Below are 27,385 nucleotides of genomic sequence, written 5' to 3' on the forward strand. Positions count from 1 at the left end.
ATGTTTGTAAATCTGACTTTTGAGTCAGTGCCTCCCCAACCCCATACCTCACTGCGCGTCACTGGTAACGACGGCATTGCATATGTACAAGGTAATATAATGTGCTTGTAATAAACCTCACAGTCGGCAGTTCAACGCGCCGCACAAGGTGCACTTTTTTTTCCCACTTGAGCACCACCTCCTCAAAATGCTTGCGTAAGCCATTGTATTAATGTGTGTGTGTGTGTGTGTGTGTGTGTGTGTGATATTCTGTGTTTTTATAGGTGCATATACAATAATAATAACAGTAATGCTAAGTAATGGACTGCATGTACAGCCGAAAACAACAACAACAACAAAAAAAAAAAACAACGAACGAGGCAGCTCAAAAAGATTGCGCCAAAACGCCTTTATTGTTCAAATGTCCTACCGGATGTTGCACATTGGATCACGACAGCTCGTGCTCTGTGACACGGGAAGTAGTTGTCGGTTTTGGTGACGCTGCATTAGAGTGCAAGACATGGACCGGTCAAGTAAGTGGATCTCCGCTTAAAATTTAAGTGGAATATAAACTCTGTGATTTGTGAGGCAAAGTGCAAATTTCGTTTTGTGCTAGGAAGTAAACATGACGTTATTTTCCTCACAATTTACCAGTGTTCGATATGCGTTTTCTTCCTGGTGCCGACAGCTCGTCCACCTCGGAGGTTAGCTAGCTAGCTTGTCGCAGAGGCGCTAGCTGAGCTCGGGTTCGATGAATGAATAAATGGACGCGGATTTGAGACTTTCCCTCAAAACACAAGAGGATGACGATGCTTTATTTCGCTCTTTGCTCAGCCGTCGGACTAACGATGCGACTCTATCGGCAGGGTTTTTCGGGCAGCTGCTCCTCTTCAGCCTGGCTCTATCCGGAGCCCTGGCGTTGACGCCGGCGCACCACCTCTCCCTGTCGGACGTGGCCCGACTGCAGAACCACCTGAGCCGACAGTTCACCGACCTGGAGTCCGCCTACCACTCAGTGGTCGGCCTGACCAAACTCGGGGCGACCGTTCCTGACCAAGACGTAAGAAAAGGCCAAACGTCTTACGTCAGACTCCATGGCGAGCGCAGTGTGTTGATTGTGTCATGTTGACGGTGGTTTTCCTCTAGGGAGTGTGCCAGTTCATCAAAGACCAGCTGGACCCCACCAGCGTCGACTCCCTGTTCTTTGCTGCTGAAATCAGCCAGGCCATCTCAGGCTGTGAGGTACGAACACAGCGCGCGTGTGTGTTGGGGGTGGGGGGACGTTCGAACAGACAATCAGACGGTGAAGTTATAGGTACCTTGCTTATCAAGGGGTTGGTTACTTGTTTTGTGTAAAAGAGAGAGTTTTGTTGTTTGTTTTTTTTTAACTGTTATTTTTCAATCCACTGTGATAAGTTAAAGGTTGTAGAAAACCATTGAGACAGTGACAGAAACTCAGTGGAAGTCTGTTGCTCATGTATATCATAGAACTTTATAATGGAACACTTGTTAACCCCACGTTGGGTGAATTAGCTAATTACAGCAACAAAAAGTAGTGCCAAGAGAAGGAATTAATGCCCTTTAAAAAAGAAAACGTACAAAAATCTAATTTCACATTAATTCCCTGTAGGTCTGTACTTTGCAATCACTTCTGTCAAATTGTCTCGATAACTACCGCTAACACTTTACGTGATCCCGATCGATCAAAGTCGGCCAGCGCTGTGCTCTCCGTGGGACGAAAACATAAATATATACATATGTAGCTGGTCTTGCTGGGAAACTGCCTCTGCTTCAACCTCTACGTTGTGTCTTAGGTGTGAAGAACGATTCGTGGGCAACTGCAGGTCTGCTTTCTAACTGGATTTATTTTCTGTAAAACAGACAAATAAAACTATGCTTCATTTTGTCCGTCTCCGCAACGCACACCTCTCCTCTCCAGGGCTATAGCCGAGTGAGCGTTTTAGCATTTTCAGAGGTTAATCCGAACAAAAGGGATCTTGCATACCTGTAAAACAGACAAAAAAAAAAACAACTCACTACAGCACGCTTCATTTTCCGTCTCCGCAACGCACACCTTTAAAGGCGTCAGAAACGGTCTTAGTGCTGTGACCACGACCCTTCCAGTGAACATAGAAGTGTTTTACTCACACACAAAAAGAACATACCCGCTACAGTGAACGGTATATTAACAATGTAACATGTGTTACCCATACAAAGTGCAATGTGTTAGTTGCAGTTAATTTTTTCCCCCACATTTTTATTAACTCAACAGGAGCCCTGAAGCACGTCTCCTCTCCAGGGCTAACGGGAAACAACAGAAAGTGACGTTGCTAAAGTATCAAGGGTCAACAAAACAAATGAATTTAACAAAATAAAAGCTCCCTTAAATAACAAAGAAACAGAATTTGAGCATTAAAAACTAACAGCAAAATGTAAATAAACAAACAGATTTTGAGTGAAATATAAACAGTTGGTAGACCCAGTTGATAGACACATCTGTTAAATACACACACACACACACACAGGGGTAGACAATAAGGAAAATTTGCCACTGGCCCTGCTATTGTAACCACTGGCCCAGGTCAACATCAGGTATCGATCCCCAAAATAGCGGAAAAAGAACTGTTTGATTTAATAACATTTATTTTTTTTGAAGTAGGGTCACAAAGGTGCAAATGCATAAATCAAAAATGCAAATACCCTTATTCCAACTGTAAAATAAGTTCTTCCTCCATCTCCCACAGGTCCAAAATCTAACACTGCATAACCCCATTTTTATTTCTGCCCCCCCCCCACCCAATTAGATTCCAGTGTCTAATGAAACACGAGACATCCTCCTGGCAGCCATCAGCGAGGACTCCACCATGAGCCAGATCCACCGGGCCGTTGGTGCCATCAGCTCGCTCCGACTGCCCTTCTCCTCTCAGGAGGTTGCCAGCGCTTTGACCAGCCGTTTCAACAAGGAGGACAACGTCATGGCGTAAGAGTCGCGCTCTGGTCTCAGATGGAAGACCTATATTAGATTGGATTAGGTGCTTTATTGATAAGTGTTGAAAGTAAGTATGTAGAGAGATAAGAATATGGTATGAAATTAAAAATAACAGTAAATGTGCACCCCACCAAATGAAACAAAGTTGGTGAAGAAGAGACAGAGGGCCCCCTTTCCAAACAACCTAAGCCTTTTACAGCCCACCCGCTTCTTAGAGTTCACATTTTTGCAAAATTTGCAATGAAGTTACACTAAATGTCACATTTAGAACATGCTTGAATTTTGCCTGAAGACTGAAAATAAGTCAGCGTTTGACAACCTTGGGTAATTTTTCTTTACATTCGGCGGTGTGCGCCCCCTGGTGGATATATTGGTGTACTGTTTTTACAGTCAGAAGTGTGTGTGTGTGTGTGTGTGTGTGTGTGTGTGTGTGTGTGTGTGTGTGATATATATTATATGTATGTATGTGTATATATAAATATATGTGTATATATATATATATACATACATATGTATATATATGTGTATATATAGGGAAAGAGAGAGAGATTGTTAAGAATTGTGCGTGATAAAGTGGGTGTGTTTCCTCAGGTGTGTGTGGTGTGTGATAGGGTGTGCGTGTGTGTCCTTAGGTGTGTGTTTTTGTTTGTGCGTAATCAGTCCGTGACTCCTCCTGACCAGTTTTGAAGAGTCTGATTGTGTGGGGGAGATGATTGCCGCAGTCTGTGAGTGGAGCAGGACATTGACAGCAGTCTGTCACTGAAGCTGCTCCTCTGCCTGGAGGTGACGCTGTGCACTGGATGATCTGAATTTAAGCTTGATGCAAACAGCTTGTGCACTCCTGCTAAGTGCATGTTTCCGTCTCTCTTTCTTCTTCGGCAGCATTACGTTAGCTCTGCAAACCGCTGCCCGTCTCTCCCAGCAAGCTGAACTGGGGAGAATCCTGGAGGAGATTGAGGTGAGTGTCTGAAAGTCCAGTAGGGGGTACTGTTGTTTCACCAAACTCAATGAGGCATTCTTGGATGGCCTTCATTCCCATTGTTTTTTTGTTTTTTTTTAACTCTCCATCCCAGACAGATTTAAATAATAACAATAAAATGTGTTGAAGGGGCTGAGACCGCTCGTCGCGACCGCCGCCCCCCACAAACCACAAAAATATTTTTTTCCCCTCTTTACTAAATGTTTTTACTTATTTGTTTAAGTCTGGACATAAGAGAGCAACCCCTCCTTTCTCTCCCCCACAGCAGAGGTGTGAAGTGTGCATGTGTGTTTGTGTGTCCCTTACTCCTGGATCCTGCAGCCTTCTGCTGCACTTTGGTCTGACAATAGTCAACGCACAGGGCAGCTGTTTTTGGCTCTGCAGGAGGCGCTGTTGGTCAGATTAAGTTGATTGGGAGATTGAAATGTAGGTGAGGATCACATGCACGCATGGGTTTTAGTTCCATGTCGCTATGACGTTCATACTGACCGTGAGTATTAGTTATTATTTTATTGGAGGAAAAAAGGTTTCAGTAGCTCACTAGCACGGCAATATTTTGGATTTTTCAAGTCCGAACTAAAAGCAAACTGCGGTCGTTGTTTTACCACCTAAACCAGTCGCATCCGCAGGAATACGAGCTGTTTCACCCGCGCCGAGGCTCCACGTCGTCGCCGGCGCTGCCAGCAGACCAAACTAGACTGCTTGCAGTAAATATGACAAAGCGAATGAATTCAGTGCTCATGTGTTCTTTATTAAAAGTCGGTCATGAAGTAATAGTATAAAACATCCAGCGCTGCAATTAAAATATGTTTTAAATTTTTTTTGATAATTATCGATATCGATGAATATGATTTTTTTTTTATATCGTTATGCTTTTTTTCTATATCGTCCAGCCCTGTCCGATATAGACGGTCCCACAGTGTGCTAGACATCCAGCGTTCTAGCACACTGTTCAGGCTGCTTCATAGCAGCACACAGACTCCACGGTAGTCGGCATTGCGGGGCAGTTACAGCATGCACACCTGGAAGTATAACAGACTCTCTTTTCAGTGCCGTCTCCGTCCAGAGCCGCTGAACCTCCAAAATCCTACGCAAAAATGGGTCTCTATCAATCCTCCTTGTCAATGACTCAAATGCATAGGCCATTGCATTTGATGTCCTATAACCTGCATGTTCCTCTATGATACCAAACCCAGAAAACATTGTCGTGACGTAAAATAAAGATGGCGACAACGGTGCATAACTGCATATAAAAAGTTGATTTTCTTTAAAACGGCTGATTAATCAGATGTTTTATTTTGGCGTTATGCTTTAGAATTTGTACATCTATCGTACGGTAAGCGTTCGTTCTGGTGTTTCATTTCCCCTTTAACGTTTGTGAGGAGACAAAAAAAAAAGAGTGCGGAGCCGACACCGCTTACCAGGGGGAGGTGTCAGGGTTGTTTGTGACGTCACAGAGAGCTGATTGTGAGATTGTGTGCAGGACCTGACGGCTCGCCTGGACGACATGGGCGGCGTCTACCTGCAGTTTGAGGAGGGCCTGGAGGCCACAGCTATGTTTGTGACGGCGGCCTACTCACTGTCAGACCACGTGGACATGGAGCCCCCCATGAAGGAGGTGAGTGATTGTGAATGTGTGAGTGAGAGTGAGAGTGAGAGTGACATTCCGTGTGTGTGTGATTCCTCTGACGTCAGCACTCTGCTAATGCTAAAGCTGCTAATGCTAAAGCTGCTGCGACTGTGGCCTTCTTCCCTCCAGGACCAGGTCATCCAGCTGGTCAACTCCATCTTCAGCAGGAAGTCGTGGGACTCGCTGGCTGAGGCCTTCAGCGTGGCCTGTGCCGCCGCTGCCCTGTCCAACAACCGCTTCCACGTGCCGGTGGTGGTCACGCCTCAGGGCCCTCCCACCGTGTCCCACAGCCAGCCCAGCCTGCAGGTATGCCGCTCGGCTCACTGCCACCGCCATCTACTGGTCACTACTGGAGCCAACGTCACCTATGTCTGCTTTCCTCAGCTGCTTGTGACCGACGTCATGTCTCAACCTCTGACCTCGGCCAGCGTCCTGGCAGAGTCGGCTGTGGCTGTGACCTCCAAGAGTGTGGTGCTGAGCCACGCCCCCTTCGCCCTTAACGAGTACGTGATGTTCGTTGCTTGTCTCCTGCAGGAATTTCTGATTCTAACTTGAGCAAGTCTAGATATCAGTAATGTGCTCAGATACAGCAAACACCCGTTGTAAATACTTGCTAGTTGGACTTCTTTAACTTTCTTTAACTTAACCATTTATGTATTTATTTATTTTTCCTCCCAGCGGCATCTTTGAGCTCAACTTCATGTCCAGCCAGCCTGCCAGTGGATATTACCAGTTTGCTGTGGCAGTGAAGGGGGATGGCCGACTGGTTGCCAACCACGTGGAGGTGTGTGTGTGTGTGTGTGTGTGTGTGTGTGTGTGTGTGTGTGTGTGTGTGTGTGTGTGTGTGTGTGTGTGTGTGTGTGTGTGTGTGTGTGTGTGTGTGTGTGTGTGTGTGTGGCAATATTAATAGCTACATGCGTGCACCACTGATGATCTACATTTATGGAATGAAATGAAAAAATTAAATGCTTACGATTGACATATTTTTTTATCGTGTGATGGCGCCTTTATGGCAATATCTGTGCAGTCGATGGCTCCGACTACGTTTGGAAATCAGCCTCTCGCTGCAAATTGTGCTTTAATGTCGCCCTGATGGACTGCCGGGAATTTGATCTACCTGGTTGACACAGGGATGATTCTATAACACACAGCTGGCATGGTTGGACTGTGTCGACTGGTACAGATCGGTCTGCCAGCTCTCTTTGCAAGGAATCCCAGCGTGGTCAACAGCTGTTGGCACCGCGGCTCCTTGTTGTAGCTTTATTTTCTACACCTCTGTGTGTGCATGCTGTGGTACTGATCGATATACATGAAAGCCTGTTTGAAACCGCTTCAGAAATCCTTTCCCAACTTGAACAGTAAGTGTCGCCAATGGACCAACAAGGGTATAAATGTACAAGTTAAACACTTGACGTCAAACGCTGCACATTTCCACCATCAAAAAATGTTTCATACATCTGAACGTAAACGTGGAAACGGGCAAATGCTGGGTTTTCGTGCGTACGTGTCTTTAGTACATGAGGCCCCAGTTCCTCGAGATCAACCAGGTATCACAAGATGAAAGGTGAAGTTCTTTTGTGTTGAAAAATGTTTGCACTGTCCCTTCCCCCGCCACCAGCTCAAAGTGAAGGTGTCCACCGAGGTCGCTGTCACCAACATGGACCTCTCAGTGGTGGATAAAGACCAGAGCATTGGCACCAAGACCACCAGGTACATGAGAAAATGAACAAATCCCTCTTGGCCAATAGGAGAGCTGCGGCCAGACTCGGTAACACGATTGCTGATTGGATGATTGTGTTGCAGGGTGGACTTCCCTTCCAAGGCCAAGAGCCCCTTCACAGCTGACAGCCACCAGAACTTTGCCATGTCCTTCCAGCTGGTGGACGTCAACAGCGGCGTGGAGCTCACTCCTCACCAGGTGTGTGAAATGACCTCCCTCAAACTGCTACTGTCCAACTGTAGTTTAGCAACCATAACTATGGACACATTGCTTGAGATGTAGCAGCATTTGAATCTGTGTTCAAGACACCTTGTGGGGAAAAATGAATTGAACACTGAACAGCTTTAAAGTCTGTAATTACTGGTTCGAAATTACACATATAGGCATCTTAAAAAAATAAGTATGAATTGCTGCTGCATATGGTTTCATTGTTAACATTTCATTGTTAGTGACAAATAGTGACAACATGCCACACTTCTACGTGTTAACCTGTAGCATGAACATTATCTATAATATTGTTGTAAATGATTCTGAATTTCCCCTCCAGTATGAATAATAATCATCATATACTGTATTGTATTTATAGTGCTTTTCACTACACAAAACCATAAAGGTACCTACTAGGCTTTTCTTTTGACTTTTATTTTGTGAGATATGACGGCTAATATCACAGGTGAATATGGAGAAGTGATGCACTGTCATCTTGTGCTTTATTTTATGAGTATTTCAGGTCATGTATAACACTGGTGAATATGGAGAAGATTCCTCTCTCCTAGTTCAAGTTACAAGGGGACCCTTATTAAATCCTTTACTTTCTAAAATTCACATTGAAGGTCCTTACACACCGGGCAAAAGGCCGAGCGACTCACAAAGGCGAATGTTTCGCCAGCAATTTTTTTTTTTCTATACACACCAAGCGCGACGCGAATATGCGCCTAACATTCGCTAAGCGACTGAAGTTTGGGGCTCTTTCTGTCGCGCTGAAGGAGAAACAATGGACTGGACTACGTCCTCCAGTGATGATGTCCTGGTGACGGTTGAATCAAAAAGAAAAAGAATACAAGTATCTGGGTTCCCCTGATATTGCTCTTGAGAGAGGTGTTGCAGCCGTTACATGAATGACTTTCGTATGCCGACTACCTTAGTTTATAGTTGACATGTGTTTTCTGCTTATTGTATTGCTAAAATTATTATACTATATTATTATTATTATTATTAGTTTTTTGTGTCTTGAGAGGGCGTGTTGTGTGCGTCAGGTGGATCTATAGGTCAGGTGAATACGCGGCAGCGCAGGTGAAAGATGAGGAAGAAGCGGTAATAAAGCGTCTTTCGACCACGTTATTGAAGTTCCTGTTGCCATAAAAGATTTGTTTCCTTTTCCTTTGGATGTTTTTATCATTTAGAAAACTTTTCGAACAGATTTAAACCAAAGAATAAAAGAGAGCAATTTTTTGGGGTGACCGAGAAGTTTTGTTTTACGTGCGTAAACACCGCTTTCTGCACCACGGCTTAAAAAAAAAAAGACATAAGAGCAGATGGGTGAGTTCAACACAACCATCCGGGAGCTTAAATTTGACCCAGTGAAATTTGGCTGGTACTTCAGATTGTCGGACATTTGGAGGAGTGCTCCGTCAACTGGCTCCGCGTTTGCAGAGGGAAAGAGTGTTGTTGACGTGTTGATGTGACGTCATCGACCATCCAACGTCATCTTTGATTGGTCAGAAGTCCAGTATTCGCCTTTTCGCCTGCGAAACATTCGACACAGGAGCGAAAAAATAATGTTGCTTTTTGGCTCTGTGAACGTTGGCTGCCGGTGTGCACACTTCCAGTGACTTCAATAGGGTTAAAATGCAAATGATTCACCGAGCGAATTCACTCCCGTTGTGTAAGGACTTTTAAACTTTAGGTTATTTTTTACCCTGCCAAGCACAATGCCATAAAGGTGTTTGCCGAATTGCTTGTGTGTGTGCCTGCACCCCCGCTGTCTGGAAAAAGTTCAGGCTCAGGATGTTTTTTTTTTTTACTTGAAGCCCTGTGAAAACATCCACAAAAGCTGAACTTAGGGGGCGTCATGAGTGTTTGAAGCTCCTCTTTCTTTGTCTCTGTGTCAGACCTTCGTCCGGCTGCACAACCAGAAAACAGGCCAGGAAGTGGTGTTCGTGGCCGAGCCGGACAGCAAGAGTCAGTACAAGTTTGAATTGGACGCAGCCGAGCGGAAATCTGAATTCAACTCCATGTCGGGCACCTACTCCCTCTACCTGATGGTCGGCGACGCCACCTTGGAGAACCCCATCCTCTGGAACGTGGTGAGTCAGCGTGACCCCACCCTACCCGCCACTACCCGTCATCAGGTGGGACGTCAAGCCATCGCTGGGTTCAGGTTTTCCCAACACGTTCTGTTAATGTCTTCCACTGTCAGGCTGACGTGATGCTCAGGTTCGTGGACGAGGAGGCGCCCGCCGTCATCCAGCCCAACACGCTCTACATTCCCAAGCCGGAGATCCAGGTAACGCTGACAGAACGTTAGGGTGGTTTTTTTTGGGTGCTGGAGTGGAGAATGTGAGGGGGGGTGAGGGCTTTATTCCCACCTGCAGCCCTCTGGGTTTTAATCCATTCTCCTCTCGCCTAGCATTTGTTCCGGGAGCCAGAGAAGAAGCCCCCGACGGTGGTCTCCAACACCTTCACAGCCCTGGTCTTGTCCCCCTTCCTGCTGCTCCTCATCCTGGTAACGCTGCAGCTTCACTCACCATTTTTTTTTAATTCTCTCCTCTTGTGGTACATTATGGTCCTCCAAAATAATTTTATTAGAAAAAAGCTAAACTCAAAGCACTGTTGTAATGAGAGCATGGTGAACTTGGTGCTAATCAAAAAGCAGCGCGTTCAGACTCCCCATTTTCTTCAGACATTTTTTAAATAAAGTAGGAAATCATTATACCTGTGTCATGATCTGTGAATGATATAGTTTTAAACAAATTTGACTATTTATAATGCTAATTTGAGGGAACGCATGACATTTTTTCTTAGGATGGTTTGCGGTCATGAATTTGCAATTATAAAATCAGTTAAAAACAACGGACGAAACAAACGACAAGAAAATACTATTGTGATCACGGACATGGTGATATTTCAAATAGAAGTGTATTATTGTACTTTTTCTATGAGTATGTCCCTAAAAGTCTTCTGAGAGACATTGCAGCTGAGGTTGCCTTCCTGAGCACAACAGCCTTATTGACAAACACACCTATTATATGATGTGTTAATCAAAACGCTGGGGCCTCGGTCCACATTGCTGCTGTTGTTCTCTGAAGGACTCTTCAGTTTGAGGCCTTCACACATATTGAATGATCCTCCAGCCACGCCTCCCTGTAATGTTTGTTTTAAATGAAAAATGACAAAAGCAGGCGCCGCTGCTGGAGTGGCTCAGCCGGCGCTTTGTGCAGCCATATCAGCCTCCATGAATTTTTTTTAGTGGCACCTTTTGTCATGAACGATATTGTGTTGTAATGGTCCGCTCTGGTCTGCAGTGGCTCAAGCTCGGAGCGAACGTTTCCAACTTCAGCTTCTCCCCCAGCACGGTCCTGTTCCACCTCGGACACGCAGGTTTGTCCCACTGCGAACTGAAATGTTTCTGGCAGATTTGTTGTCTAATCCGCCTTTCTTAGACAGACTGACTTTATTTTTCAATATATTGTTTATTCATTCATTTATTATTCATTTATTTGTTTGTCATCCAAATGAAATGACAATGCAGCGACTCAGTGCACAGCAGGAACAATGACAATAGCATTAACAAGAAGGATGAATACACAGATTAAAATGAAAATAGTCTTGTTTAGTTTTTTTCAAATGGCCAAGACCAGGTATAAATATCTTGTAGGGCAGCAAAAGATGAAAAAAAAGAGAGAAAATCTCATGTGAGTGAAATTTATTGATTAAAAAAACAAGGGAAATTGGTGGTCAGAATGTGTTGTATTTTTAAGGCTATCGCGTTAAATTCAGGATAGAAATGCTGTTTTTGGCGAATCCAGTGTTTTAATGCCGAGTCTAAAAATAATAGATTGAACGTTGAGACTTAGTTGTTGACGAGCGTTTGCAGGCCGAGATATATTTCCCATACACCCATTCCAAAACATGATTTGAAAATCATATTTATTCCATGACTTGGCGACAACTTTTATACCTTTTACCTGTTATAACTGTTATGCCCCCACCCCCTCCACCCTGAACTGTCTTCTGTGATTCCCCCTCAGCCATGTTGGGCCTCATGTACGTCTACTGGACCCACCTGAACATGTTTCAGACCCTCAAGTACCTGGCCGTCATCGGCGGCATCACCTTCCTCGCCGGCAACCGCATGCTGGCCCAGAAAGCAGTGACGAGGTACGTTGAGCCGCTCCCCCCGCCCCCTCCCTGTAGGGGACCCCAGAGAGCGCTCCACAGCCCTAGAACTCCACGGTTTCTCCAGGGACCTTCTCAAGTGCCACTCTAGTCCCCCTAGTGGTGGAGCGGTGGACTTCTGGCGATCACTCTGCCCTGATTGTTCTCCTCCAACGTGGTCTTGCCAGCTCCTCCGATCCTCTTTGCTCAATTAGGCTCTTGCTGTTTCCTTCCTCCCTCCCTCCCTCCCTTACTCCCTCCCCCCCTTTCTCCTCTCCTCCTTCTGGCTTTCTGCCTCTTCACCCCCACCCCCCTTTTCTCCTCTCCTCCTTCTGGCTTTCTGCCTCTTCACCCCCACCCCTTCCTCTGTCTCTCTCTCTCTCTCTCTCTCTCTCTCTCCCTCCCTTTCTCTCTGTCTCTGTGCTCCTTTCGCAGGATCGAAGCTGAGCAAAGTAGTCGCTTGGCAAAGTACAGGAGGCTTCGCTAGAGTTTCCTCCTCCCCCGCCCCTCCAGCCCCTCTCCCCCAGTTTGTCTCAAATGACGCGTTGGCGCTTCCAGGTTGAAGTAAGGCCGTCCGTCTGTCCATCAATCCGTCTGTGCGTCTGCACTGCACTTCCATGCATGGCCGTGTGGTGCTTCACCCATTCTGACACTCGAGCTCGACCCCCTCCATCCTGCCCCCACTCACTTCGCTGGCTGGCTCGCTCCTTCCCTTTCCTCCCACCCTCCCAGTGGGCGGAGCAAGGAATGTTTCTTTAAGGGTGTCCACAGGGTGATCACTGCTCGCATCGTAGTAGTGGCAATGAGAAGATTCCCAAAATTTCTCCATGACATTTATTCTTCTGATTGTTATTGTAGTTGTTTGTATTTCTGAATTGTTTTCTCACTGTGCGACCTCATAGCAGTCGGCCTGTCACCGTTCATGTGAATTAGAGAACGGCAAATGTTCCAATGTTAGATCTTAATAAACCACTATCAGCTGGTTTGTACTGTCTTAGAGTCAGGGTCACATTCCATTTCTATCTTTTGAGTGTCAACGACCAGTTCAATCATCAAGGCGGAAATACGTGTTTAAAAAGATAGTTTACATCAATCAACACAGATATGACGTGGAATGTTGTAGTGTGGAAGGCCGTTGTGTCAAATGACCCTCCCTGCCACCACGTAGCTCCTCCGCCATGCTCCCTCCCTCCAGGGTCACGTCGCACTCATCTCATGTGACCGTGGCCATCAGAAGTAGTTCCCGCTTCCACGTCCTCATTGTGTGTGTGTTTTTTATTTTTGACAACTGTCGCTGTCATCGTTGTTTTTATGTCATCACATACGTGTGCCCCGTATGAGGCGTTGCTGCATTTTGTTCTAGGAACCGCCTAAAAGAAATCATCCAGCTGCTTTTCCTTTTTGTCTGCACTTTGCACCATGAGGTGGAGCCAACAGGAGTTTTTTTATTTTATTGTGGCTGCATTTAAAAGGGCAGTGTGTAAAATTTGGAAAGATTTATTGGCCAGAGTTTAATATACTGCTGTATGATTGGTGTGAAATGAAAGTAGTTTGCTTTTCCTACCCACAGAACGATACTCACTGTAGGGTGCCATCTTGCAACTGCCGTGGTTGTAAGGCAGCCTGAGAGGGACAATCCAGCCTGAGAGCCTATTTCAGATTTAAAATCGGAGGTTCATTTTGTCCCAAAATAAACCAAATGCGAAGAACAAATTATTTAGTCACGGTCACTGGAATCTAGTGGAACGTTTTGAGCATACAAACACTAAACAAATGATCACTGCAATTAGAAATCTCACCACTAGCTCACAGTTTTAAACACTGCACTTTTCAATAAAAAAACAATATAATTAAAAAAAAAAAATAAAAAAAAAATGTTTTTTGTTTTTTTTGATGATGCGCTCAACTGGACATGTGGATGATAATATAGACGACTGGTTGGAGAGTCAGGGTTAATATTTCATTGGGGTCGTCGCGACACCGAAATACGCCTCACTTCAGAATCCAGTGTCCAGTCAGTTTTGGTCACATGACAGCCTAGTTAACTAAGCTCCTATGTTTTTGCCAGGACTCCTTGGAATGATCCGGAGTTCTTTCTAGAATGTGCATGTGGTGCAAACTCTGAACCTCTTGACCTCTGACCCCGTCCCCCGTTTTGCCAAAGAAAAAAACTAACATGGTGCTTTTATTTCCCTCCCACAGAATGGAGAAAAAATGAAGACCAGGATGAGAAAAAGATGCTGAAGAAAGATTGATTTTTGAGTTGTTTTTTTTTTTAAATATATATGGATTCACTCAACGTTCTAATCTGACTCTAAACATGATGCGACAAGTTCAAGACCCCAACAGATTGTTGAAACATGCAGTTTGCCAAGCGGATCCCAAACAAACAGAAAGGTCCCGACTGGTCTGAGTGGAAGCATCGAGGCTGCTGACGGTTGCACTTCGACCTCCTGTGAGATTGTTGTTTTTTTTTCCTCATCGTCCAACGCGCCGGTGCGTGAGCTGAGATTCTTTCTTTTCTTTTTTTTCACTTTTGGGTGTTTCATGGTGGATATTCTTTTTTTTTTTCAACATGATTCTGTTTTGCTTTTTTTGTACGTTCCTCTCCATTGCTTATGCCGTCATGTCTCAACTGATTAAAAAAATAAAACAAACAATAAAACAAAAACACTGACATTTGTGATTGTGATTGACTTTGCCAGGTGTTTTCTTGAATTCCTGTCTCCCACTTTGTAACGAAACACAGCACGTTTTGAGGAAATAATGTTTTTGTAATGGAGAGGTAATTAAAAAAACAACAATTTGTGTCTCTTGTTTGTTTTTTGGTTGCTTTTAAGTAGAGACAAACTTGAACTTTTCCGTCTTGTGACTTCTTCTTGAGGAAACTCCGCAGTGTGAGTGAGTCATGCCAACCCGAGGCCTTCTGTCATCGGTCTAGCATCAAATCTCAGCCAATAATTCTGTTGCAGCTTTGCAGCCATTCCAGCCTGTCAATGACTTCTCATATGATCATACAAGACCTGCACAGTTGGGACACACACACACACACACACACACACGCGTACTCACGTAATGACTGATGTAATGATTTCAAGTTTGAAACTTTTCAAGTCCGTTCTGAGCTCCAATTTAAAGCACTTGAGATTGGAGCACTTGGAAAAACACTTGAACAAAAAGATCTAAACACTTGGCGAGGTGACGTAGCACAACCCACACCGGATGTTGTCTTCTGCAAGTTCCCACACTAAAGTTTCATCTAAAATCATTTTTTCTAACATTTCCAGGAATATAAATGAGATGGAGTTTACATATTTCTACTAGCATTTCACTTGACACTTGATTCCAGCCATAAAACAACATGCACTGGGTTTGCTTGTTTTATTCACAGCCTTTAATGGTAATACACGAAAAAAGACACTTCATTATGAATTGTGTGTGTGCGGAACAGAACGGGGGTGGAAGGCGAACGTCACTGACTCGGCCCAGATGTCTGTGAAGAGGGAGGATGAGGACAACCCAGTTAGTTTGGTTAAGTTTGGACTTGGTTCTCAAGAAACATGGCCCCTGGTGGGGTCAAAAAGGGTGTTTTCTAGGGAGGGGGGGGGGGTGCATGGTGCGTACCATGGCCTCAGGACGTGTCCGTGCACGGCTTTGTATTGCTGGTCGCTCCGGATGGACGTCAGATCTTCTTTGTAGCTCCCCTCGTAGACATCCGACTGACGCTTGACGTAGCTCTCGCTTTCACTTCTAACCAAAAAAACCCCAAACAAACCAAAAAAATAACAATTCAAATCTTTTGAATGAGCATTGTTAACTGCTCCAATTTTCTTGGGATGAGACTCACTCTAGCCTCTTGCCCATGACGGTCTTCAGGAACTTCCTGGCTGAGATCTGTCCAAGGACCTTCCTGTAGCTGTTGGTGAAGATGGCGTCAGCATGGCGACCGGACCTACCAGGAGGAGGACAGTCCAACACTTCCTTCGAGCCCAATAAAACCAGAACATTGATACCAGTGTTGCTGTTGTTGCCACTGATCTGGGCAGATCTTATACCATGGACACAGTGGAATTGGCGCTGTGGCATTAGCATGCAAGCTTGCAGTTACTGCTGGAGCAGGAGAAGAAGATAAAGTGGCGGTAAAAGAAACATCACTTTCTTTAGGGCGCCTTTACTCGTGTAGAAATGATGCAGTACTGCATTGAGTTACTTAGACAACAGCACAGTATAAATATACTCATCTACGTGCACAGTTAGGGACACAGAGGTTTTTTGGATCATACTAAATACAGATGTCTTATTCCACATGTCTACATTATAAAGTTTACTGCAGAAGTAAGTAGTTCTTGTAAAAACATAGCATCGGTCTGAGTTAAAGGGTTTAAGCGAAAGCAAAGCAGGAAACGTTTTTGTCGCATCCATCTCATGTCTATGAGTACACCTTTTAGTTAATTTACTTCTTTACTTCTTTACTTCATTGACTTCTACTTCTTTTTCAGGTGGTATGATTAATTTGAGGTGCAGCTTCCCTCCTGCAATCTGTGAGCCTTGCCATCTCTGAGTCCTGTCCTCTCAGAGTCCAAGTCCTGTCCCCTCAAAGTCCTGTCCCCTCAAAGTCCTGTCTCTGAATCCTGTCCCCTCTGAGTACTGCCACCTGACTCCAGCCTGTGAATATAGCCTCATTTGAGTCCTGTCTCCTCTGAGTCCTGCCTGTGAATCCAGCCTCCTCTTAGTCCTGCCCCTTCTGAGTCCTGTCTCCTCTGAGTCCTGCCTGTGATTCCAACCTCCTCAGAGTCCTAGTCCTGTCTCCTCTGGGTCCTGTCTCCTCTGAGTCCTGCCTCCTCTGAGTCCTGCCTCCTCTGAGTCCTGTCTCCTCTGAACCAGTACAGATCAGTGGAACGAGGAACTGACCGTATCTCTGCAGGATGACTGGTGTGTCTTCCCTCCAGCTGCTCTGCTGACTTCTTCACGGATGAAGTCATCAGGATGGATGTATCTCTCTGCCCAAACCTGAACAAAAATTGTCTCTTTGAACATCTTCAGATCAAACTGGGATGAGGCTTTTTGTGTGAGTCAGTCATCAGCATATATGTGTGTATATATATATATATATATTATATATATATATATATGTGTATATATATATATATATATATATATATATATATAATATATATATATATATATATATATATATATATATATATATATATATATATATATATATATGTATACACACACACACACACACACACATATCATATTAAACAGTGATAAGATTTACCTGAGATGAATTAGATGCGATTTGGTAGCTACTTTATTCATCTTCACGAGAAATTCACAGATGAAGAAGTGAACATTTCAGCAAATTATGCAGTGTTATACAGTTCAGCGTTTCACACATCAGGACAATGTTTTTTTTAATTTGGTATTTTACTTTTCTTGATGAAATAATCCTACAACTGTTCTTAGTCTCAGCCCATTTGCAATGACTTTGAACAATCTGCTGTTAATATATGTGTATGTGTGTGTGTGTATTTTTTTTTTAAAGAGCTAAGCGGCCGTGGAGTCTGGCTCCACGTGGCCATGTGGAACTTACCTTATGGATGGGTAGAGCGGCAGTGGCAGCGGCGAGCCCAACGACGGTAGGAGCAGGCAGCGCAGCAGCATCAGCAGCAGCAGCAGCAGAGGTTTCTCCATCCTGGCAGCTGCTGGTTTCCCACAGGCAGAAGAACTGAGGGGAGCAGAGACGACATCAGAGCCCAGGGAGGGGAGAGGGAAGAGGAGGAGGAGTAGAAAAATAAAGAGATAAGCTGGAAGTGTGTGGAAACGCACAGTTCCTCCTCACAGCCGGCGTGAAGTCACAGCAGGATTAGGACGAGAGGACGGACGTGGCTGCTGATCTTCATCCAGAGGGAACTGTGACAGCAGCAAGGAGTACAACCTCCTCAGTCACTGAGAGACCAGAGCACCTTCTCAAGGCTCTGCCTTCATCACCATCAACATCATCGTCATCATCTTCATCATTTGTCATCCTTGTCATCATCATCATCATCACCATCATTATCATCATCACCGTCTTCACCATCATCATTGTCTTCATCATCTCCTTCTTCGTCATCATCACCATCATCATCGTCGTCGTCATCATCATCATCTACAATATCCATCATCAGCAGCATCATCAGCATCTTCTTCAACATCATCATCGTCATCGTCATAGCTGTCATTGCTCTCTGCCAAGATATAAAAAAGTGCACAAAAGAATACTGGAACAGTTTGTTATTCTTGCATCCATAGACGTCCATCCCTCCCCCTCCGTGTCCCCCTCTCTCTCCCACGACCTACCTACTTACCTACCTACACACACACACACACACACACACGCCGATCTGCATGGCATCTTTCCCTCTCTCTCCATCCCAATGGATTCCTTTTATTATACGACTAAATATGAAGAATGTGAGAGATTGACCAAAATATGAAAAGAAAAAAAAAATCAATCATCCAGGCACATTCGAAAAACTCATGCACTGGTTAGTGGTAAAAAAAAAAAAAAAAAAGAATAAGGGAGAAAGGGAAAAAAGATTTTTTTTTTTTTTTAAATACATAATTCATTTATTTATTTTTAAAAACACGATTATACTCCATCCCAGCTATGGTGTTTTTAGGTTTGTATTACAGTCAGTTATTGATGTTTTATTTATTTATTCATTCATTCATTCATTCATTTATTCATTCATTTATTGTACGGTGAGTGGAGAGTAAACAGACAATTTATTCCGGAAAGTATTTGAATGTGTGATTTTTGGCCTGTTTGGAAAAAAAAGAACTAATTGTATCACGACGTGGACTACAGTAGAATGTGCCGTCACAGCGCCCTCTGTCTGCCTGTTTTCCTGCTCCTCGTCTACTGCTCCTGCTCCCTGCCTCCAACTCCTGGTCCCAAGTCCACAACACAGTCGCAATACATGACGATAACGTAACGCGCTAATGGTGGCGTAACATCAACAACCGCCCATAACAATCTACAGATGCACCAGAGCGCCATTCTCTGGCTGCGTATCATCATCTTGGATACTGAAGCCTGTAGGAACTAACTGAGACTTGCTGATCCTGAGGTGCTGCTGGCATCACATGTTGGCACACACTCGCCTCCCTGTGTTTCATTGACGTCTGAATGCTGTCTTGAATGAATGTCTCTCTGCTGCACCCAAGCGCTTCTTATCAATGAATCGCCTGTAGCATGTCGCATGAAACCCAGCGTCTTCGGGGACGTTATCAAAGTCAATAGTGAGACAATATTTGTGATTTTCAGTTATGATCTCACTCTCACCACTCAAACCACGCCATCGTTCGACGCATGTAATGTGCACATAGCACGTTTTTCCTCGCTTTGTGCAAGTTTTCTCTGATATTTCCCCCTCTGAACTGCTGGAAAACCGCATACTGGGCGCATTTAGGTTCATACTCGCGTAAAAGCAATCTTAACCCTCAAAATGTATCAAACTCATGCATATGACAGCAGAAACATACAAATGTTTAACATTGCAATGGTTGGAATCATGGAGACATCTTTTTGACAGTTATCTTACTCCATAGGCGCAGCCATCTCTGATGTTTTGCTCTTATCTTCTCTCTCTTATCTCTTATTTGTTATTGGCCTAGCAGGTTACTTCTTCAGCTTTGCCAGAACTATCCATTCCTCCAACATCTGATGCTCTATACCAACACTGCAAATATTGTAAAATATAAATATTATTAAATGTAATATTGGAAATGACTTCAGTTGAATTTTCCACCAATTTGCTAGATTTCATGGTCTAAACTCACATTTCACTGTAATAATTCAAAAATCCTTGTCTAAAATGTTTTCGTACATACCTGTATATAAATGTCAATTTGTGAGATATTTTGTGTTTCTAAAGTGAACGTTGATAAGTACAACAAAAGAAATCAGCACCTTATAATTTTCATTGTTTTTATTCACATAGATTTATGGCTTGTGAGAAAAAAACTGCAGGATATTGTCAAAGTCAACAGTGACACAATAAGTTTCAGCTATGGTCGTGCTCTCAGTACAAAAATCACGCTTGTTCGACACAGTTTTTGAAAGAGTCCCTCTGTTTGGCTGAAAAATCCGGACGTCTGTTCTTTCCTTACAGATTTGATGTGCACACAGCACGTTTTCGCTCTCTTTTTCCAAGTTTTCTGTGCTTTTTCCTTCTCTGAACTGCTGGAAGACCGCATACCGGGCGCAGCCATGTTGGACGTTTTGCGCTCTCTTATTGGCGCAACAGGTTACCCCTGACTCAAACCGCGGCACGCATGACAACAAGATTGTTACCCGAGTAAAGTAAATAGTAGCGACTTTAAACACTGATTTTGTAAAAACTGCAGTATTGCAAATTGTTAAGAATAGACATGGTATTGTGTCCTCAAGTTTGTTTTATGTGCAATTTCATAATTGACCACTTGGGGGGAACACTTGTTGAAAACCTCCATGTACGTAGGTGAAAACTAGTGTGTCCAGTCGTGATTAAATACGCCGTGCTTGGCTAAAAAGAGCTAACCCCATTCAGTCATCTTTCTCCAAATGCAACGTTAGTTGCAAAGGTTCGACCATAAGCCTCAACAGGTTATGGGCCCAGGAGTCATTCGGAAGAAAAGTAGGTCAGTTTCCCACGTGTAGTCGCAGCGAAAAGTGCTAACAAGTTGCTAACTAGCAAGAAGCGCAAGCTAGCATCGTGGATCAGTGAGGGACAAGCAGGTTGCCTCGACTGGCATTTGATGGAGACGAGACAAAGTATGAGCTCTGGGAGACAAAGATGTTGGGACACTTCCATTTATTGGGGCTAAAAGAAACAGTGCTAGAAGAACCGAGGACTGAAGAACAGAGAGCGGCAGACACTCAGAAAAATGCGGACGCATATGCAGATGATTCAACTTTTGGACGACAAAAGCCTCTCATTAATTATGAGGGATGCGCCTGACGACGGAAGAAAAGCCCTGAAGATATTAAGGGAGTACTATGCCGGGAAAGGGAAACCCCGAATTATCAACCTGTATACCACGCTCACATCGCTCCAGAAAGTGGACGGCGAAAGTGTTACGGACTACATCATCCAGGCGGAAACCGCCATCACAGCACTGCGAAATGCAATTGAGACCACATTGGAGACCAACAGAAGTACAGAAAATGCCCAAGACTCTGACGTAGGGACTAGAAGCACTCACAGTGATTGTCCAGTAGCAGTAACGGGGCCTAATGACAACAACCAAACACAACAAAGTATGACAGGTGATAAAGCTGAGGGCAGGAGGTATCCAACAAGATTAAGGAGGAAACCAAGTCACCTAGAAGATTTTGTGGATGGCAATAGTGATAGTGATGGGGTTCATACCACTACAGACTACTGCTACAGGGCGATATGTGGTGTTCCACAGACTTTTGGGGAGGCCATGAGATCAGCTAACTCAAAAGAATGGATAAAAGCTATGGATGAAGAGATTAAAATCTTTAAATGGAAATAAAACATTTCAATTTTGCTAATAGGCAAGAAAACACTGTGGGGTAAATCGGTTTATTCTATCAAAAGTGATGCAGATGGGAGAGAAAAATACAAAGCCAGGTTTGTAGCAAAAGGTTACAGCCAGAAGAGGGGAATAGATTATGGGGAAACGTTTCACCCACAGCTAATATGACGAGCGTAAGAGTACTGTTACAGAAAGCAGCACAGGAGAATCTGATTATACACCAGATGGACGTGAAAACCACATACGTACACGCTCCCATAGATTATGACATATACATCAATCCACCAGAAGGTTACGAAGAGGCGAGTGATAGTTTAGTATATAAATGAGAGAAATCACTTTATGGTCTCAAACAATCTGGGCGAAACTGGAACAGAGTCCTGCACGATTGTTTAACTGAAGGTGGGTTCACGCAAAATCAAGCAGATCACTGTGTTTATGCCAAAGAGTCAAACAACCAGAAGGTGATCTTAGTCACATGGGTTGATGACTTGATCATTGCGGCCAAAAATGCTAAGATTCTGAGAGAGGTGAAAGAGATGCTTGCAGGAAAGTTCAAAATGAAAGATCTAGGAAGACTAAAACATTTCCTGGGAATTGATTTCCCTCAGTCTGATGGATGCATTAAGATGACACAGGAAAAGTACACTAACAAGATACTTGAGCATTTTAAAATGCAGAAGTGTAGATCTCGAGAAACACCCTATGATCCAAAACTAGAATACAACGAGAATGCTTTAAAAACGACTGATGTGAAAATGTACAGGGAGGCCGTGGGAAGCCTTATATACCTTGCCACTTGTACCAGACCAGACTTAAGCGTCGTGGTAAGCAAGTTATTGCAGTATTTTGCTGAGCCTACACAGAAGAGCAGTGGTTAACTGTGAAACACGTTCTGAGATATCTAAAAGGTACTTCTGAAAAAGGTTTGGGTTTCCCAACAAGCTGTGAGAAACTTGGCATCCAAGCCTACAGCGATGCTGACTGGGGCGTCTGATGTCAGCGACAGACGCAGTATGACCAGCTACTGTGCGAGACTTAACAAAAACAGTACTCCAGTTTCATGGAAAACTAGAAAACAGCACTCTCAACCTGTGAGGCAGAATATATGGCACTAGCTTCAACGATCCAGGAGTGTCTATATCTCAAACAGCTACTAGAAGGTATATAAATACACAAAAACGGTCGTTCTGATGTATTGTTCTACAGATGATATGGTTGCCGACATTATGACCAAACCTGCAACCAAGTGGAAGCTGCAAAGGTTTGCACCTATTATTTTTTGAGTTGTAAATGTGTAAGACAAGAGGCCATATTTATTCTGTATTTTTGTTTCTTTTGATAAGTTCACTGTTTACAACAACCTTATCGGAAACGTTTTACACTAGGCGGCGTTCACACGGACCAATAAAGTTGACGGACGGCTGCGGCTGAAAGGAGCTTCTGTGCCTCAAGAGCGTGAACCAAAGCACACTTCCGGCCTGTTGCCGAACCGGACCAAAAATTGGCTTCTCTTTGCTAACGCGCACATATCTCCGCCCGGTCAAAATCGTAGTCGTCAATCTGTCTTTTATTTTGCTGCTGGTGAATAAAATTACCAACTTTACAAAGACACATTCACATTTCAGACACCCCAGACTTCAGAGGCTCCACAGTCAATTTCCGTTTACTTCCGTTTGCGAAAAAGTCCTCTGAATTGAAGGACGTCGTTCGCTCCGTCGGCATGGTGAAAACGGACCGGGTGGCATTCACCCGACGAGGACTCTTTATCATTCGTATTTTTAAAATTAAAAACCAGCGACAAATCGTTCGCTGAATGCCGCACCAAAAGAAGCTAACGGCAACTACAAACCCAAAGTGCTAACTGTGGTTGTTAGTTATGGAGCACCTGCGGACTTCAAGAGCCACGCTCGCCGCCGTTGTGTTGCTGCGGTGCAGTCGAGCCGTAAGGTACGACCGTCGCAGGTTCACTTCTGAAGCCCGCACCAAGAGTCCAATAGACCAGAGATCCGCGAAGTTCAGGTCCCGGGTCTCCTCCGGTCCCACCTTCCAGGAGTTCATCAGAGGAACACCCGCGAGTGAAACCTCCGCCGTTTTCGCTGTTGCCGGGGAAGAAGAGTCCGACGACTCGTACCTGCCCCCGGACCTGGACTCCGGGAAGGGCCGCAAAGGTTCGCCTGGTTGATTGGTACTGTGTAGGACAGGGGAGTGGGTGCAAACTGTTTGACTGTGGGCCAGACTGGGTTGTAGAATTTGACAAGAGGGGCTAGAGCAGGAGCAGATGGATGGAGTGTTTTTGTGACCCACCTCATAGCAGGAAAAATAAATAAATAAGAGTTTGCCCATGCCTGGCCAGAACCACCTAGAGCCACACTAAAACCACCTAGAATCACCACAGAACCACTTAAGACCAAACACAAACTGGTGCGTGAATGGGTGAATGAGAGGCCTTTGTAAAGCGCTTTGGGGTACCATGAAGGTGCTGGAAAAGCCCGATATAAGTGCAGTCCATTTACAATTTACAATCTGGGCAGACTTTTTGACAGGTGGACCACAATGGGTTCTAAGATGTGACTAAGGGGCAGGAGCAGATGAACCAAAGCAGAGTTCCAACAAAATCTGTGTCTTTGAAGCCCCACAGTATTTAGCTCTTTATTAAAATTACACTTTAAACTCTGAAAAAATGGGTGACATACAGAGCTATTTTATGATTTACTGACTATTAATATCATTCCTTCGAGTTCATCTGGCTGGATTAAAACGCTGAATATGCTGTACACAGCCCCCGGGCCGTAGTTTGCCCATGCCTGGTGTATGAACACCTGTTGGTGCTATGGCCTCTGGGACTAACCCTGGTTATGTTTTTGATGACTCAGTTTATTTCGAGACCTACGGCTGCCAGATGAATGTGAACGACACCGAGATCGCCTGGTCCATCCTGCAGAGGACCGGCTACCAGCGCACGGCTGACATTAACAAGGTCCTGATTTAAAAACAAGTAAAAGTAAAAAAAAAAAAAAAAAAAAAACTTTTTACTCAAGTAAAAGTATTGGTCTGAAATGTACTGAAGTAAAAAGTAAAAATGATTATTTTTTCTGCCTTTAATGAAACAATATATTGGTTAATAACTTTGCAAAAAAGTAAACAGAGGTCAGAGGTCTTGATGATGATTTTAAACATATTTACTCAATCAATCAATCAATGAACTTTTATTTGTGCAGCGCTAAATCACATCCAAAGACAATCAGAGATTTACTACTCTCAATACTGTAGTTTTATTTTCCTTTTCAACTGCAGCCCAACCAAATTTTTATCAGTCATAGTTATGACCAGTGAGACATAATGGGATGTTGACACTGTTAATAATGTCTCCAGGCCGATGTCGTCCTCCTGGTCACATGCTCCATCAGGTGAGATTTACTCACCCGCTACCACAACAACCCTCCGCCCCACTTCAATGAGAAGATCTACCGGGGCTGAAATGGAGGCGCTTGTTTCCTCTCCAGGGAAAAGGCAGAACAAACTATCCGGAACCGGCTGCAGCAGCTGACGGCCCTGAAGAAGAGACGGAGCAGCAGCAGCAGCACGCCCATGAAGGTTGGAATACTAGGTGCGTTTTCCTTTTTTTTTAAACAAAATCCCCCTTCCCTGGACTTTGCATCATGCAAAAGCTGCTGTGCGTGCGTGCGTGCGTGTATGTGTCAGGCTGCATGGCTGGGCGGCTGAAGACGGAGTTGCTGCAGCAGGAGAAGCTGCTGGATGTTCTGGCTGGTCCGGACTCATACCGGGACCTGCCACGGCTGCTGAGGGAGGCCCAGGGTGGCCAGCGGGCCAGCAGCCTGCTGCTGTCGCTGGAGGAGACCTACGCTGACATCATGCCGGTGCAGCAGGTGCCTCGTGCACGCAGCGCCTTCGTGTGAGCACCGCCGTTGTCGTTGTTGTTGTTGTTGTTGTTGTTGTTTACCCTGTCTCCTGGGGCCCGTTGCACGAAAGTAGGATTCCCTCAACCAAGATGAGTAACTAAGCCACGCTCAACCAATTCACAACACGTTAAGCGGTTGCACAAAAACACATCCACGATGAGAGCACACGGATTCATCAAGCCAGGTGAAACCTATCCTGGATAAGTGCGCGTACGCGGCTTCCTCAGATAGACCCCCGTTATCGAGCTCAGAATCAAGGATTCGCTATGACAACGAGAGCGGCATCCTTTGTCCGAGGCGGAAATCCTCATGGAGGCTTATGAGGAGATAAAAGAAGAAATACAGGAGAAAGGCACCACCACCACAGCGTTAAATCAGAGAGAAAAGCGTGGCAAAGTATCGCAGACCGTCTGAATGCGTAGGTAGTGCAAAAAAAACTAACTCGCTCCTCCGCTGGAACAATCGCAATTACGATCGTAATAGTTAATAATAATAATCATATCCGAAAACGAAGTCCTACTCCGATTATGAACCAGTTGAAATTGTAGGTGGAGTTTATTGCAGATGTGAGTGAAATTGTGTAAATGTAGCTCCAAAAAAAACGTAACAATGTTGATAAATAGACAAGTTCACTGACTTCACTAAATTCCCGTTTGAGCTTAAAGGTCACCTATTATCCTAGTTTTCGGGCTTTTGTATTTGATGTCTGGCCCCTCCAGACAAATAAACACTTCAATAAATGTGGCAAGACGCAAAGTCGCGGGCGGGCTTCGAACCCCAGACTCCCAGGTGATACTCATGCACACTAACCATTTGGCCAAAGGGATCTTCACTTGGCCAAGTAGCCAGGGCGCATGATCAATTGGAGGCATAACAGGACGGTCAACTGTCACAAAAAGAACCTCATGTTACTCTTTGATGTGTATTCATGTCTATATGGTTTACATGAGTATTTTTATATATGATGCGTGGTAAAGTATAAGTTATGTAACAAATTATCAAATGATTGCAACATTATCTCAACTAATTTCTCTATAATGATTGAAATTAAATGATTCCAAAAGTTGAAATAATGCCAGTGGGTCTAGTTGAATGTAGTTGAATGTGATAACAATGTGCAGTGTTCAGTGGAACAACGATTGGTTTCCGTTGGTGGTGAGTGTGACTGATTACTGAGACAAGGAGTGAGATTAAATAGATCCTGGAATTTAGCCTGGTCTGGAGCAGGTTCACTCCACAGAATAAATCTCCATGGTAACTTATACCATAACATGTTGCTCTTCCACCTATCCTACTTTTGTGCAACCGGATCATGGATAAATTCATCCAGGATGACCAACATATCCCGGCTTAATCCCTTATCCTAGTTTCGTGCAACGGGCCCCTGGTTGACTGCGGCTGTGTTCTCCACTGATATTTACTAAACTTTGCACAAGTCTGAACTGTAAAAGCTGCTGCTGTGTTTCTTTTTTTTTTTGTCTTCGCTAGAAAAGATGATAACATTAAATTCCTGATGCTGTACAACCCCCCCCACCCCGCCCCCCCACTCACCCACAAGCCCAGATGTACATATACATAACATACATACATATACGTGTGTGTGTGTGTGTGTGTGTGTGTGTGTGTGTGTGTGTGTGTGTGTGTGTGTGTGTGTGTGTGTGTGTGTGTGTGTGTGTGTGTGCTCGCGCAGGTCCATCATGCGAGGCTGTGACAACATGTGCAGCTACTGCATCGTGCCTTTCACCCGTGGCAGAGAGAGGAGTCGTCCCGTCAGCTCCATCCTGGAGGAGGTACAGATGCTCTCCAACCAGGTGAGTCGTGTGTGGAGGAGGAGAAAAGGATGGCTTTGACAAGGGGTGTCAAACTCAAACATACAGTCACAAGTCTCAGTCCAACATTGATATTTATTGTAAAAAAAAGTCTTCCTCCAGACAGAACAATGAACCTTTTTATATGGACCCAAACAAGTTTTGCTTCAAAGTGAATATGGAAGAAGAAAAGTTTAATACTATACAATCAATCACTTCGTATTGCACACATGCAAAATCCATTTTCAAATAAAAACTCACAATAAATAAAACGTAAATCAAAATCGTATGCCTCTTTTTTATTTGCCACCTTCAGATTTAAATTTCAACAGTAACCTTTTACCACAGATATGTTTAGGAACAAAATAACAACGATAAGCTAATGAAGTCAAAATAATGATGTCCTTCAATGAACATCCTGTCTGATTGACCACCAGAGTATT

The 27,385-nt window shown here is 44.3% G+C and overlaps 3 protein-coding genes across 5 annotated transcripts in view; 2 read left to right on the top strand and 1 right to left on the bottom strand.

Moving 5' to 3' along the window:
* Positions 1-390: 390 nt before the first annotated feature.
* Positions 391-14,482, top strand: rpn2 (ribophorin II). 2 transcript variants are annotated; one of them, XM_076024665.1, is made up of 18 exons: positions 391-512; positions 846-1,039; positions 1,126-1,221; positions 2,784-2,959; positions 3,851-3,926; positions 5,431-5,565; positions 5,707-5,883; positions 5,962-6,080; positions 6,256-6,361; positions 7,196-7,287; positions 7,381-7,495; positions 9,409-9,603; positions 9,717-9,803; positions 9,927-10,022; positions 10,822-10,897; positions 11,548-11,677; positions 12,110-12,238; positions 13,877-14,482. In XM_076024665.1, exons 1-17 carry the CDS (start codon positions 500-502, stop codon positions 12,159-12,161), a joined length of 1,935 nt encoding a protein of 644 aa, XP_075880780.1. In that variant the 5' UTR covers positions 391-499; the 3' UTR covers positions 12,162-12,238; positions 13,877-14,482. The 2 variants fall into 2 exon arrangements, with proteins under 2 accessions (XP_075880780.1, XP_075880781.1); XM_076024666.1 differs by lacking the exon at positions 12,110-12,238.
* A 638-nt stretch (positions 14,483-15,120) lies between these two features.
* Positions 15,121-17,434, bottom strand: ghrh (growth hormone releasing hormone). The gene is made up of 4 exons (XM_076024667.1): positions 17,274-17,434; positions 16,586-16,684; positions 15,522-15,626; positions 15,121-15,424 (listed from the first exon to the last, which is right to left on the bottom strand). Exons 1-4 carry the CDS (start codon positions 17,372-17,374, stop codon positions 15,226-15,228), a joined length of 504 nt encoding a protein of 167 aa, XP_075880782.1. The 5' UTR covers positions 17,375-17,434; the 3' UTR covers positions 15,121-15,225.
* A 5,243-nt stretch (positions 17,435-22,677) lies between these two features.
* Positions 22,678-27,385, top strand: part of cdk5rap1 (CDK5 regulatory subunit associated protein 1) — an 8,226-nt gene continuing 3,518 nt past the window's right edge. Inside the window, exons 1-6 of one of the 2 annotated variants that reach the window (XM_076024668.1) lie at positions 22,678-23,382; positions 24,088-24,191; positions 24,587-24,621; positions 24,718-24,821; positions 24,917-25,127; positions 26,825-26,945. In XM_076024668.1, coding sequence (XP_075880783.1) covers positions 23,091-23,382; positions 24,088-24,191; positions 24,587-24,621; positions 24,718-24,821; positions 24,917-25,127; positions 26,825-26,945 — 867 coding nt within the window. In that variant the 5' untranslated portion in view covers positions 22,678-23,090. Of the gene's footprint in view, positions 23,400-24,087; positions 24,192-24,586; positions 24,622-24,717; positions 24,822-24,916; positions 25,128-26,824; positions 26,946-27,385 lie in introns of both variants that reach the window. The other variant, XM_076024670.1, reaches the window with a different exon arrangement.

This window comes from Nelusetta ayraudi, unplaced genomic scaffold (assembly GCF_046127955.1).
Source record: "Nelusetta ayraudi isolate G7.1 ecotype Tasmania unplaced genomic scaffold, CSIRO-AGI_Nayr_v1 ptg000017l, whole genome shotgun sequence".
Taxonomy (NCBI): Eukaryota; Metazoa; Chordata; class Actinopteri; order Tetraodontiformes; family Monacanthidae; genus Nelusetta; species Nelusetta ayraudi.